Here is a 20986-nt window from a genome sequence, read left to right as displayed (position 1 = left end):
TGGCATAACATCAGGGACATAGAGCCTGGATTCTGTTCTTCACTTGCTCTAATCTTGCTTTATTAGCTAAGTCAAGTTAAATTCCTCTTGGCCTTTGCTCTGCTACTTGTAAAATCTGGTGCAGACATCCAGCACTGTTAGAGCCCTTCAGAATCCTTACTGGTGTCCAGTTAAGTAAGTGCTTGCACAGAACAAAGTCTGAACTCCTGTGTCTCTGCAGCAAAGCCTGCTCCAAGCATCACAGAGGGCACTGGGGGCAAAGTTTATTCTAAGGGCAAAGCTTATCCCTGCCCCACCCCAGATGCCAGTTCTGCTGGCCTCCTCCAGCCAGCAAGACACACCTAGTTAAGCTGAAAGATCTAACTCGGTCCTCACCCCCAGTGCTACAGACCTTGATGAAGAGCGGGCGGCGGAACTGGATGCCCACATCTTGTTCAGACTCCATGTAGTAAAGGTTGAAGGTCTCTTTGCAGGTCACCACTTCCCCTTTGAAGCTCTTGCAGTCCCTCACAGTAAACTTCAGCTCCACGTAAACGCGGGAGGCTGCATCTCCCCGATAAATCCAGTTGGTGCGAAGCCAGTGGTCAGTGTCATCCTCAGACAGCACACTGCAGTCCTGGTACATGTACACTGGGGTACCATTTATCATCTGCTGCACTTCACTCCACTGCTCCCAGAGGAGAAGAAAACACATGGTTAGACAGATGAGAGAACCAATTTAGGCAAAAACTTGCCTAAAAGATCCACACCCATATAAGATTCAGCACTTAAAGCTTTGCTAGCTAGAAGGTCTCCTACATCAAGCAAACCTTGCACTGCTCTGCAGCCTTCTGCCTGCCTGAACTCTTCACATAAGGAGCAAAGAGGACACTGTAATTAGGATCTGACCTATGCTGAACTGAAGGGAGCCACTGTGCATGGGCATGCCCTGCATCCTGCCTTGGTTCAAATTTCCTTCTTTCATACACTGCCTTGGCTTGAGAAAAAGCCCCACACTCCCATGGACTGGCCACCCTTTCCATTCAGAGTATACATCTGACCCTGAAAACAATGCATAGCTCTTTAGGGTAAGGAAAGAGACAGCCCAACACAAGGGGAAGGGCCATTGCAAAAGGGCTGTGCTAAAGCAAATGCTCATTAATTTGGAGCTCATGCTTCTTTAAGTGTGATGTTTTGCAAACCTTGATTTAACTATCTAAACTCAGCTGATTTTCCTGACATCCTACCAGGTTCTGCTTCTTCCCCAGGCAAATGAAGGCCTAGCTCATTCTGTGACCTCACTGATACTGTTTGTATGAATCCAGCAGGATTTGCTATGTGTTTTAACATTCACTACTGCTGAATTTTATGTAGCTGTAGCTTTGTTTCCTCGCCCCAGGTCAGACACAAAATGCAAAGAGTATTCACTTTTGAGTAAGTCACATGTGGGAATGGAAAACTTGGAAAGCAAGGTTTTGTCCACAGGGAATATGACTTAGATCCCTTTCCCCCCATGCCTTTCTCATTATGCTTGAAATATGCTTCAAATTAAATTGAAACAAGTGCCCACATAGGTACTGGCACAAGTTTAAGCACCCTGGTTTTAAATCACACCCCAAGTTAAGATGCAATTCAAACAAGGCCTCAGTATTACCCTGGGCTTGTCAAGTCTCACAGGCTGTGAGATTCACACATTCCCCCAGCACCACCACCTCCTGTGCTCACAGCACAACCAGGCAGTCTCTCCTAGCTTCTCATCCCATAGCTCAGGTCACTCTGCTAGCTGAACACAAGAGATGGAATCCTCAGAGTGCCAAAGTAGGCCCTGCTCTTATACCATGATTTAGAGCATGCCTCCTGTGCAGTCCCACTCTGAAAACTATCTGAATGCTTTATCCAAGCCAGCAAGCCCTCCCTATAGCACAAGCTCCTGTCTGGCTGATTTCAGACAGTTACCTAAGCCCATTACTAGCAGACTTCTCTCAGGAAGTTCTGCAGATGGTATCTATGTGCCCCTTCTTGTTTCCTTTCTCTCCATGTAATTAGTCCCCAGTGTTACCCCACCTTCTTAATCTGATCCAGCTGGCATATACCAGCACCACACAGGATTTACACTCATTTCACATACCGGAGGTCAAAGCACTTCGGATAGGAAGAGAGATCAGTTCCAACTGATCAGGCAGAAGAGGCAACCACTTAATCACCTCTGGCACTAGTGCACTGAAAATCTGGAAAGTGCTGCAGAACTGAATTCACAACACTGAAGTCAGAAAGGAGAATAAAAGCAAAGTAGCTTTCATGAGGAACTGCCAATGGTAGGACTGGCTTTTAGAAGCATTCTTCCTTGTGCGTCTGCCTCCCCTGAGATGGTGGGAAAGGCATAACTCCACTTTAAGGCCATGAACTAGGGAAGTTTCCATCAGCAGTTTCTCCTAAAGCAATACCACAGACAAGTGTCACTAGCAAACAGGTTTTGTGTATCTCTCTGAAAGACATGAGCTGTTATGATGCATGAAGGGTGGTTGTAGCCAGGAGGGGGTTGGTCTCTTCTCCCAGGCAACCAGCACCAGAACAAGAGGACACAGTCTCAGGTTGCACCAGGGGAAGTTTAGGCTCAAGGTGAGGAGAAAGTTCTTCACAGAGAACTGAGTTGTTAGCCATTGGAATGTGCTGCCCAGGGAGGTGGTGGAGTCACTGTCCCTGGAGGTGTTCAAGAAGGGATTGGACGTGGCACTTGGTGCCATGGTCTAGTACTCATGAGGTCTTGGGTGACAGGTTGGACTTGATCTCTGAGGTCTTTTCCAACCTTGTTGATTCTATGATTCTATGTCCTGAATATACCATTTTCAAAACTTAAGTGAATGAAAGGAAGGAAAATTTCCTTTTCAATAGTGACCACTCTAGCAGAAAAACTTCCTTTAAACTCTACTGCTGGGGAAAAAAAAATCCAGCTGCTAGCTCCTACATTTCTCATCTCATCTCAGCCCAGCTTCTTCCAGACTGAGCTCTTCAGGGGAAGGATGCTTGGAACTGACTGCTGCACAGTTTAACATGCAAAGAAGTAACAAGGGAGTTGTTTTTTCTAGCCTCTCCTGCTGACAGGTGAAGGATATAACATGAGGATATTATTTATGCTAACAATGTGGAATTCCTGTTAAATATGCCTCAGACTTCATTATTGAGTAAAGCTTTTAAATTCAAAGGAGTGGAGGAAAACTGTTACCTACAACACTTAATGAAAGACTGATGAGTCCAGAAGTTGCTAGGCAACTCTCTCCCATCCTCAGAGGCTCTGCTGGAGAATCAAAGTGTATGTCTCTAATATTTAATGTCATGTTCTTAATAAACAGCTGTGGCTAATATTTAATGTCATGTTCTTAATAAACAGCTGTGGCAAAGTCCACCCTGATCAATATTAATTACTTGGCTCTCCAGCTTGTCTGACACTGAATCAACCTTGTTTGATAATGTTAACTTCCTACCCATGCAATTCCTGTATCCTTGCTCCACTCCTCAGTTTAGCCAGAGGATGAGGAAGATTCACCTAGGAGGAATGCAGGACAGTGCGAGTCAGAGCTGCTCGTGTCAGCAGTGACTGCACTGTGTGTTTGTGATATTACAGAGAACTGGCTTGGGAGAGTCAAAGCTGCAGAAAGACTAAGCTGGAAAAGACCCCTGGAATCATGGAATGGTTTGGGTTGGAAGGGACCTCCAAAGGTCATCTAGTCCAAGCCCCCTGCAGTCAGCAGGGACATCTTCCACTAGATCACGACCTGTGTGCAGGAACTTGTACTCTGCCTTCCTGAATCTCATGAGGTTCTCCTCAGCTCACCTCCAGCCTGTCCAGGTCCCACTGCATGGCACCCATCCCATCCTTCAGTCTTATCAACCACACCATTCAGCTTGGTATCATCTGCAGACTTGCTGGGGGTGCCTCAATCTGTATCATTGATGAAGGTCTTGAACAGACTGGTCCCAGTACACCACTTGTCACCTGTCTCCATCTGGACAGCGAGCTGTTGACCACTACCCTCTGGATGTGATCATCCAGCCAACTCCTTGTCCACTGCACAGTCCACCCATCCAATCCAATCCAATCCAATCTAATCCAATCTCCAGCTTAGAGAGAAGGATGTTGTGGGGGACTGTAACAAACACTTTACAAAAGTCCAGTTGGATGACATCTGTTGGTCTTCCCTTGTCCACCATGGTAGAAAGCCACCAGGTTCATCAGGAAGGACTTGCCCTGGGTGAAGCCATGCTGCCTGTCTCAAATCACCTAGTCCAATTGCCTGCTCCAGGTAACTAAGGAGTTCTTTGGGTCTTTAAAATCCTTTGTAAACTCCTTTAAATTTAAGTTTTTAAGTTTAAACTACTAAGTTTTTACTAAATTACTAAGTTTTTAAGTTTAAACTACCTTTAAACCTGTCTTAAAACTTTTAAAGCCTTTTAGAATTCTTAAAAAGTTGCTAAAAAAGCAAAAGAGGAGAGGGCCATAAATTAGTAACTTGACTTTCTAAAATGTCTAAGGATGTTGGCAGTGAATTTGAGAACAAAAGGCTGTTCTGTACTCCTCAGGAACCCACAAACTAACACAGGCACTTAGTGCACGGGTTTCTTCTTGGAAGCCCTGGTGTGGTGGTGGAATACTGAGCAACATAATTCCAGCACAGCAATTAGTGCTAAATGAATGACAACTTCAAAGCCAAAGTTCTATCTCAGTAACCTCATAACACTGCAAGCTTGGGAAGCAGAAAGGCAGCTTTCCTTCCATTGCTACGTTGGATTCAGTATAACGAAGGTGCTGGAGACAAGCTGCCTTTCTGGAGGTAGTTCCAAATGACCTGAATGACAATCTGTAGGGGCCTCAGCAGATATTGTAGCAAACAGTGTTGGTATGGTCTGCCACACAAGTGAAAACCCAAGATAAGATGAGGTACAAGCCTTCCAACATCTGCCTTGAGCAGCTCTGGACCGAGCATACATTTTGAAGTTCTGAAGCTTAAGGAAACTTGCTCTGCTTTGTCTACAAACAAGCCTTCTCTAGGTTAGGCCTCTACCAAGGACCCTGCCTAGGACAGCCTGTGACACCTCCAGCTATCTGTGGGCTACTTTTCCTAGGATCTGCCATAAGGAATAGGATGGAAACAAACTGAGACCGTTTTTATGTCTTCTTGGGAGCTACTTCCTCAGACTCTGCAGGCATCAACAGAATCACAGAAGAGAATCATAGAATGCTTTGGGTTGGAAAAGGTCTTTATGGTCATCAGTCCAACCATTATCTAGCTCTACCAAGTCTAGTGCTAAGCCATGATAGCCTTTTTTCTAGGGCAAAGAACCCAATCCAATGAACTTCCCATGATGCTGAATACAAAGTTCATCTTCACTAATACTGATGCAGTCTGCTAGGGATTGAGGCAGCAGAGAACAGCAGCATTGCAAATGCTTAGGCTCAGACTGGAGTCAAAGGAGCTTGTTGCTCACAACAGTAACATTGTCTTCATCTCCAGGACACCTGGAGTCTCCTTGCCAGGGACGTGCCTCTCACATAACAGCCTGCCTGCCCTGACCACCGTTACATTTGCTTTAACATTAGCTTAGCACAGTGGCTTCCAATGCGTGGCCTGCAGATCCTTGGGGAAAGGTAAATGTATGGAAAAACTGTTCTCTTTGAGGGTGGCAGAGTGCTGGACCAGGCTAGCCAGAGAGGTTGTGGAGTCTCCTTCTCTGGAGGCATTCCAAACCTAACTGCAAGTGTTCCTGTGTGATTTATTCCATGTGATCCTGTTCTAGCAGCAGGCTGGACTCGATCTTCATAGGTCCCTTCCAACCCCCCACCCTTCATGTGATACTTGTAGGAGATCTAAAGAAGGAATAACAAGGGAAGCATCTCGCCAGTAGGCTTAAAGTTCCTGAACTGAGATGCATGTCTCCACTGCAGGAGGCCAGGAGTCCCTACACTGCCATAGGTTCAGTGTTGAAGGCAGCTGTAGATTACAGATTCAGCTAATATTCATATATTGGTTTAGGTTGGAAGGGACCTTAAAGATCATCTAGTTCCAACCCCCTGCCATGGTTGAGCAACTAGTAAAAGTTGCTCAAGGCCTTATCCAACTGGGCCTTGAACACCTCCATGGTGGGGGAAACATTCATGATCCCCCTGGGCAACCTGTTCCAGTGTCTCACTGTAAAGAATTTCTTCCTAATCTCCAGTCTAAATCTGCCCTCCTCAAGCTTCAATCCATTCCCTCTCATCCTGTCAATACAAGCCTTTGTAAGAAGTCCCTTCCCAGCTGTCTTGAAGGCACCCTCCAGGTACTGGAAGGCTGCTATAGGGTCTCTCCCTAACAGTTTTGTTTTCTACCCCTGGCAGCACTTTTGCCTGTGGAGTATCTTTGGTACAGCAGCATTTGCATGATACCATGATCAAAAATCCCTTCCTGCAACAGATTCAGAGTTGAAGGCAGTTGTGTATCACAGGCCCAGCTGAGTATTCTTAGAACAGCACCTCAGAGAGCAGTCTGTGATAACAGACACATCATGCTGGCACCTGCCATGGTGTGATAAGCAGCTTCTCTTCAGCTACAACATAGCTGACAAAAACCTGTCAGTCAGTAACCCAGAGCAGCCAGTCAAAACCAGTAGCCCCTCAGTGGTGCTCCAGCAGTACTCCAGGTGACTCCTGTGACCCTTCACTGGAAGTTTCTCAATATTCTTGCAAGTTCTTTTGCTGGCATGGAAGACAACTTAATGACAATGATGAAAGAAGTGTGGTGACATCTAGACATCTAACTTCAGGACTCCTGTAACTAGAGCTGAGAACAGCAAGGAGACTGCTTTTAATTCTTTTATCATTCAGCAGCAGTCAGGGAACTTCAGTTTAATCATCATGGAGTCTTCAAGACAACTGCACAGGGAATGATGTTTACTTGTCTGCAGTACCTTCCAGGGTGGGATGATGGATTTTTCCCCACAATGATCCATTGATTATTTTCAGGGAGGAGCAACTACATTATGTAATTACCTGTCCTGTAGGGCACTAACACAAAGGTCTCCATCCCACTCATCTCCTTCCAACTGAACTTGTAGCCAAGTTCTTCTGGGGAGATAAGGTACTAACATGAGCCAAGAGCTGCAGCACATTAATTGCAGAACCTGTTTATCAAACCCAGCTTCTGCTGTCTGCTTATCCTCTGGACTGTCTGACCACATTAAGGCCTTGCATGACAACAGCTCTGGTCACAACAGATGCTGCTAGGTGATGGATAAGGATACTCTAGCCCAACATTTCACCTACCTATTTCAGCACACTTGTTTCACATATCACTATGTATAGATTCATATATCCCCACTCAAGGGTCTGTACTAGGACCAGCGCTCTTCACTCTCTTCATCAATGATATAGACAGAGGGATTGAGGCACCCTCAGCATGTCTGCAGATGATACCAAGCTGAGTGGTGTGCTGGTAAGTCTGAACAGTGAGATGCCATGAAGAGGGACCTGGATAGGCTGGAGAGGTGAGCTGAGGATAATTAGAGGTTCAGTATGGCAAAGTGCAAGGTCCTGCAGCTAGGTCAGGGCAACCCCTGATACCAATCCAGGCTGGGGTTGATGAGATTGAGAGCAGCTCTGCAGAAAAGGACTTGGGGGTGCTGCTGGATGAGAAGTTGGACATGAGCCAACAACGGGCACTTGCAGCCCAGAAGCCAAATGGCAGCCTGGGCTGCATCAAAAGCAGCGTGGGCAGCAGATGGAGAGAGCTGATTCTGCCTCTATGCTCTGCTGAGACCTCACCTGCAGTGCTGTGTCCAGCTCTGGAGCCCCCAGCACAGGAAGGACATGGACCTGATGGTGCAGGTCCAGAGGAGGCCAAGATGATCAGAGGGCTGGAGCAACTCTGCTATAGGGACAGGAGCTGTGGTTGTTTAGCCTGGAGAACAGAAGGCTCCAAGGAGACCTTAGAGCTCCCTTCCAATCCAAACCATTCTTTGATTCCTTGATTTTTCAAATCAATTGAAGTAGCAAGGCTGGTACTGATGTCTGAACACTTCAAAGATGGAAAAAAGAATCAAGAAATTTGTTAGATGATGGTGGGGTGGGGGTCTGACCATGAAACAATCACCCATGGCAAGCCACTCCATCCATTGTCATTGGCTAAAAGTAACGAGAAAAAAAAGCATAATTCCACCTCCACAGAACTAGCCAACCTTGCCTGAGCTATGACTCAGGGACTGTGTCCATATAAAGCATGAAAATTCCACAGAGCAAATTCCTCCCCAGTGTGATAAGCACTTTGACACCACTCCAGCTCACATATGGGAGAGCTCTGGCATGTGAGGGAAGGTACAAGCAGCAGTGTTGCATGAGATCACAGAATCATAGAATGGTTTGGGTTGGAAGGGACCTCCAAAGGTCATCCAGTCCAACCCCACTGCAGGCAGCAGGGACATCCTCCACTAGGATCAGGTCGCTCAGAGCCTTGTCCAGCCTGACCTTGAACATCTCCAAGAACGGGGCCTCAGTTACCTCCCAGGGCAACCTGTTGCAGTGTTCACCACCCTCATAGTGCAGAACTTGTCCCTAACATCCAATCTAAATCTGCTCTTCTGTCATTTCAAACTATTGCCTCTCATCCTATCACTGCAGGCCTTTGCAAACAGTCCCTCTGCAGCCTTCTTATAGCTCCCTTCAGGTACTGGAAGGCTGCTATTAGGTCTGCCTGGAGCCTTCTCTACTCCAGGCTGAACAACCTCCCTCAGCCTGTCCTCAAAGAGCCTTCAACTCTGAATGCAATACAGCTCAGATGCGTCCAGCCTGTCAATGCCCATGCCAGTCAGATTGTGCAGCATTGATCTTAGCTCTTTTGTGACAAAGCCCCTCTGAATGACTCTTAGCTCTCTTGTAAACACATTTCCTTCTTCGTTTTGGAAAAAGAAGTTTCAGAAGCAGCTGCTCAAAGTTGTAATTCTAAGGGAGTTGACCACTGTTCCCCTTTTGCTTGTGGCAGTTTGTCAGCCTTCCACCTGACAGTGACTGGGAAATTACATCATTAGGTAAGTCCCTGCATCATCAGGAATCTGTTCTTCACCTCCTGTTCATCCACAGATGAACATCTGTTCATTTATCAATTCCCAGTACCCTGATCTGTTAGTTCAGATTGCTCTCAGGCCCTGTTTTCCAGCATCTTCTACAATTCCCAGCTCCAGCTACTGTATTTCAAAGACAGGTATTTTAAAAAGCAGCTACAGCCCCAACAGGAAGGTTGGCCAGCTCCTAGCACTGCTGTGAACCTGCTGTGCCAAAAGCAGACACTGTTCCCATGGGGTTTGTCTGATTTCTGTTAGCTTATTTTGGACTTCTCAGCAGGTTTTTCCATCTCTTAAAGAGGCAGACTGCATCCTGAGCATGCCTGGAGCCTAGATCTGCATTGGAATTACCAGAGAGACAGCTGATGGGGACAGCAAAGGCAACAGTGGGCAAAATATGATCTACTTCTATGTCTTACTAGGGCACCTCTTTTGAGTAGGGCACACTAATTACTCATAATTAACAGCCACAGTAGCCACACTAATGAAACAAAAGTCAGTTATGCCCATACAGAACCTCACTGTGTGGCCCTAGCTCACCCAGAAACAACAGCAGCAGGAGGAGGCTGGGGTGAATTCATAGAATAGTTTAGGTTGGAAGTGGGGGTTAAAGATCATCCAGTTCCACTCCCCTGCCATGGGCAGGGACATCTTCCACTAGATCAGGGTGCTTAAGGCCTCATTCAACCTGTCCTTCAACACCTCCAGGGAGGGGGCATCCACACAACCTCCCTGGGCAACCTGTTCCAGTGTCTCACCACTCTCACTGTAAAGAATTTCTTCCTAATCTCCAGTCTAACTCTGCCCTCATCAAGATTCAATATATTCCCTCTCTTCTTATCACTACAAGCCCTTGTAACAAATCCCTTTCTGGCATTCTTGTAGGCCCCCTTCAGGTACTAGAAGGTCTCTCTGGAGCCTTCTTTTCTCCAGATTGAAAAGCCCCAGCTCTCCCAGCTTGTCCCCATAGGGAAGGTTCTCCAGCCCTCCGATCATCTTTGTGGCCTCCTCTGAACCCTTTCCAGCAGCCCCATGTCCCTCTTACACTGGGGGTGCCAGAACTGGAGGCAGTGCTGCAGGTGGGGTCTCACCAGAGCAGAGAGGCAGAATCCCCTCCCTGTCCTGCTGGCCACACTTCTTTTGATACAGCACAGGTTAGCCTTCTGAGCTGCAAGCCACAGCATATTACAGAGAAAAGTTATGAAAATGAGTTAGAAACAGGTTGAACCCAGCTCTACTTTATAAGCAGCAAGGGTGAAGACTTCTCCCCAGGAAAGCTTGGGGCTTGCTAGGAAGATAAGAGCATGGATGAGGAGCTGGAGCTATGCATTAACATGTGCCCTTCTAACCACTGCAGTGCAGTCCTTCACTTCCCTTCTCTTTGTGCCTGCTTCCCACCACTCCCACAGTACAGCTGTAACAAAGGAAACCATCTTGGCTACCATGGGTGGTGATGCTGCAAGCACTACTCAGCTGTACTTCACACAAAATAGCTGTACTTGGACAAAAATAGCTCAGGGCTCATCTGTCTTTTTGGGTCAGATTTTATAGTGGTTTCAGAAGTAAAAGACTTTGAAGCACTTCCATCAACTCAATTTCACAGTCATGAAACAAAGGGAAGTGCCTCTCTCATCAGCTGTGTGGGCCAAATACAGCATTATGGCTGGGTAGAAAGTCCTAGAACCTTTTTCAGCCCAGCTAGCAGGCCAGATTGCTGCCTCATGACTTAACAGTTACTTCTTCTGCAAAGTTAAAACACATGTAACTGAATCATTCAGGTTAGTACTCAAGAGGAAAAAAAAACACAGAACAACCTTATACAGACAAAGATTTTAAACTCTGGAGAGCCCTGGAGACAGAAGTACCTCTGCCATGGCTATCTGCCCAGGCATGGAGACATCAGATGTATTTGCATCATATTAGAATGAATATGATGGGTGATGATTTGGGGTTTTTCCCCTCCACCAAGTTTTATTACTTGGGGTAAACAAAAGATTTCAAGGACATATTTAATCACTGAGCTACTGTAAGTCAATAGATATCAGAACTACTACTGAAAGTTAATGAGGCATCAATCCTTACACTACTGGCTAGTGGGTGAGGCTGCAGGGGGGTGGGAAAGGGCTGCAAGACAGAGACACTTACACAGCATACAATGTTCAGGAGAGGGAGCTGCAGAAGTCTGATCTTGGGAGACAGGGTGAAATTACAACTGGTGTTATGTTTTTCTATCATTGAATACTCCCAGTAGCTCTACATCCTTAAATGTGTGTACTCACCCCGACTTCTGGAGGGTCTGGAAGCCAGCCCAGTTCACCCTGTGCAGTGCTTGTGTCCAGCAGATCCACTGAAGACAAAAAACACACAAAAAAAGAGTGAATCAACTCATGGCCCATTGAATGGCTCCATCCTTGTTTTGCCACGGAAGACAGAGCCTACACTGCCTCCCTCCACATCCTTTGTGAACTTTCACCTTCAAAAAGCATGGCTAGAGGAAGCATGGGAAGACAGTACAGCTAGTTGGGAGTTAAAAGGCTTTTCTCGTGTATGAGACCCTCTCCTCTTCCATCCTTCTCTCAAGACATACCCACATACATCTGAAAAATGCAGCCCTGGCAAAATTTTCAGCTTCCTAGAGCTGCCCCAGAATGGGAGCAGGAGGCTGGAGCCTATTCAAATGGGAACCCAGCATTAGCAACTGAACAGCAAGGCAGCAGACAAAATGGATGCAGAAGAAGGCATGTGAACAAATTACCAAGACAAAAGATCAATCAGTCTCACCCAGAGCTGCCATTCAGCGCTGGAAACAGTGGGAAAGCACAGAAGCAGTGTGAAGCTATAGAAATGACCTTCCACTGTCACTGTACCAAAAAGCCATGAGATGCATCAGTTTTTCCAACAGCTGAGGCCTCTACCTCTGATCGAGGCTGTCCACCATCTGATGGTGGCCTAGAAATCATTTCACCCTCTCCTCCCCAGGACTCCAGGCATTGTCACCTCCTGCAGAACCGCCCTGTGTGGCTGTGGGAAGCCTTGGCTCCTGCAGTCTCATGACAAAAGAGAAATTCAGCAGTATTCGTCTTCAGCACTCAAAGACATTGGAAAACACGGGCAGAGCTTGCCCTCAAGTCTTGATCTGAAGAGTTAAAGTTGAAAACGTACCAGTTGGTAGGCAGACAGAAAGAGAGGAGTTGGGAGTCAATCTCACTGCTGGATGTGCACCTTTATAGCTGCCTCAGACAGCATGGACTGCTGCTTTGGGTGCACTTACTGCAGCCTCAGCTTGAGAACATAGGAAACAAGGAAAATTCCTTGGGATTCCCTTTATGAGAGGTGCATTCAGAAAGGTAATTTCTAAACATCTCAGGAAAGAATTTGAAGCTGAAGGGAAGGAGGGGGGAATGTATCAGTGACATTTAAAGAACCACGTTCCCTCCCCCTCATCTGACCGCTTTGGAAATCCTGCTGCCAGCTGCAGGTAATAGATTATAAAGTGCAGATCAGCAAGAGTCCTGTGGAATGAGGAAGCAGGCTGTGGGCCCGGAATCAGAGATAAGAGGGATTGCACTGCTGTTCTCACCTCTGAAACACCTTTGCAGGCTTGGGAGCAGGTAAAAGCAGGAATCCAGGTTTTGCAAGTTTGCAGTGTTCACAGCATGGTCATATGGCAAAACCTCCCTAGCCACAGAATCCCTGTCCAGACAAGGCTCCTCACTCACTTCCCTTCTGCTCTCAATCTCTCTATTGGAGATACTGTTTGTATGTTGCTAGCTCCAAAAGCTCCCAGGGTGAGGTAGCCTGTCCTTCCAGAACCATCACCCAGATAATATCTATCCCACACACTTCAGGCCTAAAGCAGTGAGAAGGACTGCACGGCAAGTTCTAGCAGAGCAAGGGAGAAGGAACTCGGAAGCAGCCAGGATGGGAACCTGGCAGAACCCATGTGCCATGCCACTGCATTGCCAGCAGCAGCTGCACAGTGCCCACTGGAGGGGGCAAAGTTCACTCTCAAAAAGGAACTCTCAAAGTGAAATCCACAACAGGGATTCCCCAAAGAAAGGAAGAATGGAGTCAACAGGACTACAAGTGTGCAGGGAATATGAATACTCAGGGGGCTCAGCTCTTTGATCTACAGCTTCACTGCTAGGAATGCATATGACTGTCCAGCCACAAGGGAGGTCTCCCCAGAAAGAAGAAAGACTTCAGATAAGAGAAGACGCCAAGGAAATGAGCTGTTCACAGATAGACACATTAAGGAAGAGTGGATGACAGACACAGCCCAAATGCGATGGTTAAGATAGAGGAGAAGCTGGCAGAGAAGTCCCTGAGTGTTGCTGCCAGCTACTGGTCACACACTTCGGGAAACCAGGGCCTGCATGCCTTACATTACTGCTCGCTTAGGCTGGCCTTCTCCACAGCGTCTGCTAGGTCCTCAGTACGAACAGGCACGTCAAGAATGCTCCAAAAGGGCACTCAGCACCTGCAGAGTCTGAAATGAACTGCTGCTTTTGACTAAGTGCTCTTGATTGAGAGCCTGGAGCAGCAAATGGGAGAGCTGTCCTTGGGATGGAAAAAGTCTCTGCAAAACAGAGACTAGAAGTCTCTGGCAAGAACCAACTGCAGTAGAAGGCAGGGAATGGAACAAAACTGTACTCTTCCTCACCTCTCTTAAAAATTCTCATTCCCCAGCTGTTTCATAACCATTGTGCAATTCTCAAAATGGAAGAAAACAAGAGCACTACAGCAAATCAAATGGGCTGAGCTGAACAGAGAAGAGAAGCATTCAGAAGAGGTGGAAGAGCAAACTGTAAACCCTAGCTCTCCCTTGGTGCAGTGGGGTAGGGGGAAGGGCCAGCCTCACCTTCCAGCACTGAGAAAATGACTGTCCTCTTGCTCATAAGGGTTAACTCCCAAGAGGGCTTCCCGAGGAAGCCCTGGGCGGGGAGGGGGGGAAAACTTTCTCAGTTTATGTTTAAACTTGTTGTCTGCAATGCATGTGTTTAAGGCAGAGGCAGAATTCTCTTGGATCACGGAGTATTCCGAGGCATTTGTGCTTCGACTGAGAGCGGGTGGAGAGGGAGAGCAAGAACATACCTGGGCTCCCTTCACCGAGCCACCAAGGTGTGGATGGGGTTTGCTTATAGCCTTCATCCCCCAACACTAGCCTGCCCTCCTGACACAAGCCAGTTCCTCTCCAGCTGCCACTGGATGGGCTGTGATGCCCCTGGTGCCCCACGCATGTGGGCCAGACCCTGTTCCCTGCCCCTTAGAGAGGGCACTCAGCCTACCCGCCCAAGCCCCCAGGCAGAGGGACCAGCTGGTCCCACACTTACCTTCTTTCCCAGGCACCTCGGGAGGAAAGAGAGCCCAAAAGAGAAGGAGCCCGACTGAGAGCTTGATCCTGCTCCTTCTGGTCCTCAGCTCCATGCTGGCTGGAGACGGGGACTGGCTCCCAAGCCCTGCCTGCCTTCCCGGCTCAGGCCTCTGAGCCTTGGCTCCTGCCTGCAGTGCATGAACCTCTCCTGCAGCCTCCTCGCCGGAGCGCACGCATTGCAGAACCTCCCTGCCTGGCCCACAGTTATGATGAAAGATCAAGGCAAGTGGGTGGAGAAGTCTTACTGCCTTTACCTGTTTTAAAGGGGCTGGTCACAGACTTCCCATCTGGCAGGCAAATAAACCCACCTTAAAGGCAGCCACCTTTTTCCCGGGAGCCTCCCTCCACCTTTGCTCCAGTCCCGTCAGAGGCTCCCGATTGCCACCTCCTGGACAGCCCTCGCCACGGGCTCCGCTCCCGCCTCGCCACGGCCGGCCGCGGGCAGCTGCCAGGGGCTGACCCAGACGGGGCTCCGGGCAGGGGCGGGCCCGGGCTTCACACTCCCACCCCGAGGCGCAGTGGTGACTTTTAGGGTTGAAAAGAGCCCGGGCGCTGCGTTAGGGACTGCTCGTTCCACTTCTCGCCGTGCTAAGGCGGGGAAAAGGCGGAGACGGCCTGGCAGGAGGAACTGAGGAAATCCATCTGCGCGCCGTGTCCGTGTGCCTCCCCTGGCTGAGCAGCGTGGTGCAGAGCCACAGCCAGCACACTTCACCGGGCAGGATTCTGCGCCCCAGCACTGATGGAAAGTGCCTGGTTTTCAGTGAAAAAGTAATGTAGAGGAACTGCAACAGAAGGATTCTCTGTGTAGGAAAACCTCATGGGACTCTTAGGCTCCTTCCTGAGGGACATCAATACAGAACTACTTGCTTTTGTAGCGTCTTATGGCATTCATCAAGGATGTCACTTCCCACCCATACACAGCTATTGCACCCCTGCCCATAAAGTACAGATGCTATTGTTACTCCACTTGCTGTAAGGCTGCATTCTTCTTGCTCTCTTCCTCCTCCTCCCTAAGGAAGGCTAAAGAAAGGACTTCGTTAGGTTGCCTACAAAAGCTGGGGGATCTCCACCCTTGGATGTGTTCCAGATTCAGAAGGACGCAGCCATCAGCAACGTACCTACTTCTGGGGTCATCCCTGCTGTGAGCAGGAGTTGGGAGTACAAACTCTCTGAGGTCCCTTGTATCTTTTGGTGAGTTCTGTGATTGTCTAATCCTACATCTTGGAAACCAAAAGCTGTCCCAAGAAGTTCGTACACAGGCAAGAGAAGACCTGAGAGCAAATAGTTAAAATACTAAGCTTTAAATTTGACATAGCATATGAAGTAAAATATCTAGTACAGATAATTCAGGTGTTAATGTAATTCACAGTAGTTCTATCTTAAATTTCTTCCACTTCACTCTTGTCTGAAGTGCTCTTTCTCAGGCTGTGGTGCTAAGTCTCTAATTTTTATGCCCACTATTCCACTGCAGCACTAGTGTAAGGTTTCCTTGTCTACATCCTGTGTCTTGAATTTGCAGTAGTGGAATTTCCTCATGTCTATTCAGTATCACTAAGGTTGGAAGAGACCTCAAGATCATTGAGTCCAGCCTGTCACCACAGACCTTATGACTAGAGTAGGGAGGACAGTACTGCCCACTGCAGGCTTGAACTCAAGACCTTCCCATTAAGGGTCTTACAGCGCTACCAACTGAGCCACTAAATTTATCCCTTTCAGGTTTTTTTTCCCCTCCTTGTTCTGTGGCTCCTGGTTCACTCCTTTTAGCCACTATCCCTACAGCCATAAGAAAAACAACCTATGGCAGCTCTGTAGAGCATAAGGGGTGCTCCCTTGTGATGTTTCATTCTCTGAAGAGAATTCATGCTCTTGCTCTCTTATTCTCACCTCCATGACCACATTTTAATATTCCAGTGTTTTCTTCATTATCTTGGAGAGTTTTCTGTCTCTGCTGCATCAGCAATTACCTTAGAATATTTCTAACAGCTGACTTCAGAGAATCTTTCTGCAGAAAATATGTCCCTACCATCTAGTGGGTTAAGCTGTTAAAAGTGGTTTGGTGCCTGGCCTTTCTGTGGAAACCCTAACGTCTGACCCAGAGACATTTTACTTCTCATAGAGATGATCGTGACTTCTTCAGCTAGGTTGGAGAAAAACAGGATTCTAATATTTTTAGCTCAAAATACAGCAATAGTAGTCTCTATAACAAATACATTCCCCTCTGTAGTATGTCACTCGCTCATATTTTCTAGCTGCTCTTTCCCACTCTTGGTTTAATGGAGCTGAAGCGTGAAAATACCCCACCAGAGAAGTCATTAGCACTCATCACATGCAGTAACCAGCCGTATTGCCAGGCAGTTTGACAGTGTGATGGTAAATTCCTTCTTTTACCCTGGCAGATGAATGTCTTGTGTTAATATTTTCATTTCTGGGGGATTTAATTGATTTATTTATTTTTTTTAAAGCTTTATGTCTGTTTCAAATCTGCAGTGTTCTTATGGTCCCCTCCTTGAAAAATTACAGTTGCCTCCACCATCTAAACACAGTAAGACTGCACTTATTCGTTGCTTTGGGGGCTTCATCATGGTGTTGCTATCCTGTGCAGAAAAGAAGTAGTTGCCACTGGTCACTGTTAACAACCCATGCTCATCCTGAGTGCTTTTAGTGTTGACACCAAGAGAAGATATTTGAATCAGACACCTCACTGTCTTGCAGGTAGAAAGAGGGCATTGATGGTGGAAGCTCACTGTCAGCTCACTGTCAACTCTGTTCTCACTTCAGCTTCCTGCTTAATTTTTGAAACTTGAATTCTTAATTACATCAAAACATGAAACCTAGAACGAATGCTGAGAGCAGTTTGTAGGCCAAAACTGCCAGAAAAGATGATACAGATTCTAGGAGACCTGATTTGCAGCTGTGACTAGTCCAGAGTCCATAGCTGCTGAGCCATCTGGACCTTCCCTCTGTTTTACCTACAGACCTGAAGAAGCACACAGTCACATAGTAGTTTGTAAAACCAGGCTGCCTCAGACCTTTGCTCTCAGGCAGGTGAAGTCAAGGGGGCATGGCAAGATCTTTAGAGACAAGAGCCTTAGGTTAGGGATACAATGCTAGAATTATTAATAGCACCCTCAGTCAGCTTTTTGATGTGGAGATGATTGCAAGGTGAAGTGAAACTGACTCTGAAACCAACCAGCTGGCATGGAGCTTCACCTCATTCCTCGATTCCACATTGGTTTTCTGATTATTTCTTGAACACCTCCAGGGAGGGGGCATTCATGACCTCCTGGACAGGCTGTTCCAGTGTCTCACCACCAACACTGGCAAGAATTTCTTCCTAATCTCCAGTCTCAATCTGCCCTCCCCAAGCTTCAATCCATCCCTTCTTGTCCTATCACCACAAGCCCTTGTAAAAAGTCCCTTCCTGGCTTTCTTGTAGGCCCCCTTCAGGTACTGGAAGGCTGCTCTAAAGTCTCCCTGGAGCCTTCTCTTCTCCAGGCTGTACAGCCCCAGCTCCTTCAGACTGTCCCCACAGGGGAAGTTCTCTGGCCCTGTGATCATCTTCATGGCCTCCTCTGTACCTGCTCCAGTAGTTCCATGTCTTTGTGCTGGGGATGCTGGACTGCAGCCTTCTGCTAAATTTGGAGAAGACTATAGCTCAATTTCCATTTCTTTCTAGGCATGGGCTTTTTTCTGACCTTCCAATAACCCCTTTAGAATTTTGGGGCTGGTAAAATTACCCAGTTTCCATTTTCTATGTTCACCTGGAAGAAAAATAATGGAACCATTACAGGAGCTTTAAGTCATTTTCTGTTGATCTGATTGTGCTGAGATGAGCAGAACATAGATGCAAGTATGCATGAAATCACAAAAGTGAAACCAGAAACTGGCCAAAGGTCTTCTTGGATGTGGCACTTGAAGGCATAGTTTAGTTGTCATGAGGTGTAAGGTATTAGGTAACAGGTTGGACTTGATGATCTCTGAGGTCTTTTCCAGCCTGGTTGATTCTATGATTCCTCACAATCCATGAAAGCATTTGCCTTTGGGTGCAGTGTTGTGCTGGGGTTTTCAGGGGGGTTGTTTGTTGGTTGGTTTTTTTAGCAGAGATGTCTCTTTGTCATCAATGCATGTTGAATTTTGACTGGATGTTTGCTGTGGTGGTGTCTGCAGAGAATCTGATCCTAATGTGGTGGTTATGGGGCTGTTTTCCAGCAAGCATTCATTGTTCTGCTAAAACATCCCAAGCACACACAGCAGAGCTCTGACACTACCTAGTGCAGCTGAGCTATTTTCTTCCTCCTCAACATTTTCCTGAGGACCCCTCTGATTTCCTTGTTCCTCAGGCTATAAATTAGGGGATACAGAAATGGAGTGATGTTGGTGTAGACCAGAGACACCATCTTGTCTCGAGCTGGTGAGTAGCTAGACTTGGGGCGAATGTACATGAAGGTGGCACAGCCACAGTGCAGCAAGGTGATGCACAGGTGTGAAGAGCAGGTGGAAAAGGCCTTGCCCCTTCCTATAGAGGAAGGGACATGTAACAAAACAGCAGCGATGCAAACATAGGAGGTCAGGATTAGGAGGAAGGGGAGCAGCAGGAGGAGCACACAGGCAGCCAGCAAGGGCAGCTGAGTGCTGTAGCTCTGTGTGCAGGCCAAGTGCAGCACAGCAGAGATGTCACAGAAGAAGTGGTTGATGCGAAGTGGCCGACAGAAAGGTAGGCGGAAGACAGACACTGTGAGCCCCAGGGCCACAGCACAGCCCCCCAGACAGCATGCCACAGCCAGCCTGAGGCACAGCCCCTGGCTCATCAGAAGCCCATAGTGGAGTGGCTGGCAGATGGCCACGTAGCGGTCGTAGGACATGGCTACCAGGAGGAGACACTCAGCCCCACCCAGTGCCACAAACAGGAGCATCTGTGCAGCGCAGCCTAGGAAAGAAATGGTGCTGCCACCCACCACTGCCAGGCTGAGCAGTGCCTTAGGGACAATGACTAAGGTGTAGCAGAGCTCGATGGCAGAGAGCTGACAGAGGAAGAAGAGCATGGGAGAACGTGAAGGCTCCATAAGCACCGCCATGAAGATCATCGTGTTCCCTACCACTGTGGCCACATGGACAATGAAAAAGATGAGGAAAAGGAGGACCCGCAGACAGAGCAGGTCGGAGAAGCCGAGGAGCAGGAATTCCATGGTTACATCAGTGCTCTTATTGTCCCTCTCCATGCAGCCTTCACATGGCATCTACAGGGAGAAAAACAGGAGACAGCTGAATTTAACCTGATGCCTGGCAATCGTTTCCACAGGAAATAACATTGCAGTGCCGGAGAACCAGTGTAGCAGAGCTCCTGGCGTGGGGGGGAAGGTGATTTCATTGAAAACCATCACTGATTCCACTCAAGTCACATTCAGCACACTCTCAAACCAATATTCTCATAACCACCAAGCTTCTTGTGCCTAGGAATCTTTGCCATGATATTGATGACAAGGAAAATCAGCTCTTGGGTCTTCATTGCTTCTTCTTACCTGTTCTTAGGTTGGCAACCAAGGGCAGGTTGTGAACTTGCATGAGGTACACTTTAGGAGGTTACACTGATTAGTCTCTCTGTCCTGCTTTTGAGAGCCATCGCTGGACCTTGCTTCCTGATCTGCGTGTCCCAAGAAGCTGCAGATGGATGTGCTTGATTCTTGATGACCATCAATACCTATGTACAAGGACAACCAAACAGTGACCTGGATCTTCTGCTGTACAAGCTGACTCCAGTGAATGAATTTGAGGTGATGACTGGCTGGGTTCTCCCTCCCCCACAAAATTCATATGGAAAACGGGTTTCAGATGAAAGGGCTCACTGATTAGACATGAGGATTTAGTCATGAGGATTCCCAAATTGGAGCTGACATTTTTGGCTGCTTGCATCTTCATGCCTGGCTCAGCCCCATAGGGGCATCAGAGTTAAAGTAAACAAACTTCCAAACTGAACCCCAGATGTGGCTATGGCAAGGTGCTCTGCAGAACCATTTTTACAATAAACCACATAGCTAATGTTCGACAGAGGATGAGATCTTACTTGTCACAGGAAGAATGCAAAGTGCCTAGGAGTGTGGAGTGAGGCAAAGCTGTTCAGTCTGAGATTCTGTTTCTTGCCTGGTCTGGGATCCCTCTGGCTGTGATGTCCCTGGAGCCAAGGTTTTCTTCCAGCATTTCATAACCATCCTCTCTTCTCTCCTGCAGGATCCAGTTCCTTATATACCGCCTGACGCAAAGGTCTTTCCTCTCCCCTGCTGCCTCTGCCCTCCCTGCAGCAGTGACAGGCAGCTCCATTCCTCCCAAGAAAAGGCAGTCTGCAGATTGTATGTAAATCAAGCACCAGGATGTAACTGCACCTGCAGAGGAAGGCAGAGTCTAACACCCTCCTGGAGGGCTCTTTCTCCTTCCACTGAAGCAGCTGGAAGGAGTTCATTATTTCATGTACCTGAAATGACAAGGATTTAATTCACAAAATGCATTGGCTATTCTTTTGAAGTAAAACTAAATCTGGGGGGCTTTGAGGAA

General features: G+C 47.5%; 2 protein-coding genes across 2 annotated transcripts in view; both read right to left on the bottom strand.

Moving 5' to 3' along the window:
* The window catches only part of EPHA1 (EPH receptor A1), a 37320-nt gene extending 22595 nt beyond the window's left edge, over nt 1-14725 (bottom strand). The window contains exons 1-3 of the mRNA XM_068142074.1: nt 14400-14725; nt 11346-11413; nt 392-667 (exon numbers count right to left, since the gene is read on the bottom strand). Coding sequence (XP_067998175.1) covers nt 392-667; nt 11346-11413; nt 14400-14493 — 438 coding nt within the window. The 5' untranslated portion in view covers nt 14494-14725. The remainder of the gene's footprint in view (nt 1-391; nt 668-11345; nt 11414-14399) is intronic.
* A 3983-nt stretch (nt 14726-18708) lies between these two features.
* On the bottom strand, nt 18709-19677 carry LOC137442716 (olfactory receptor 10AC1-like). The gene has a single exon (XM_068141681.1). It carries the CDS (start codon nt 19675-19677, stop codon nt 18709-18711), a length of 969 nt encoding a protein of 322 aa, XP_067997782.1.
* Between the last annotated feature and the right edge of the window lie 1309 nt (nt 19678-20986).

Source organism: Melanerpes formicivorus, unplaced genomic scaffold (genome assembly GCF_026170545.1).
Source record: "Melanerpes formicivorus ecotype bairdi unplaced genomic scaffold, bMelFor1.0.p_v2 SCAF_8, whole genome shotgun sequence".
NCBI classification, from domain to species: Eukaryota; Metazoa; Chordata; class Aves; order Piciformes; family Picidae; genus Melanerpes; species Melanerpes formicivorus.
Note: the sequence above shows the minus strand (reverse complement) of the source record. Positions and strands in the feature narration are given on the sequence as shown.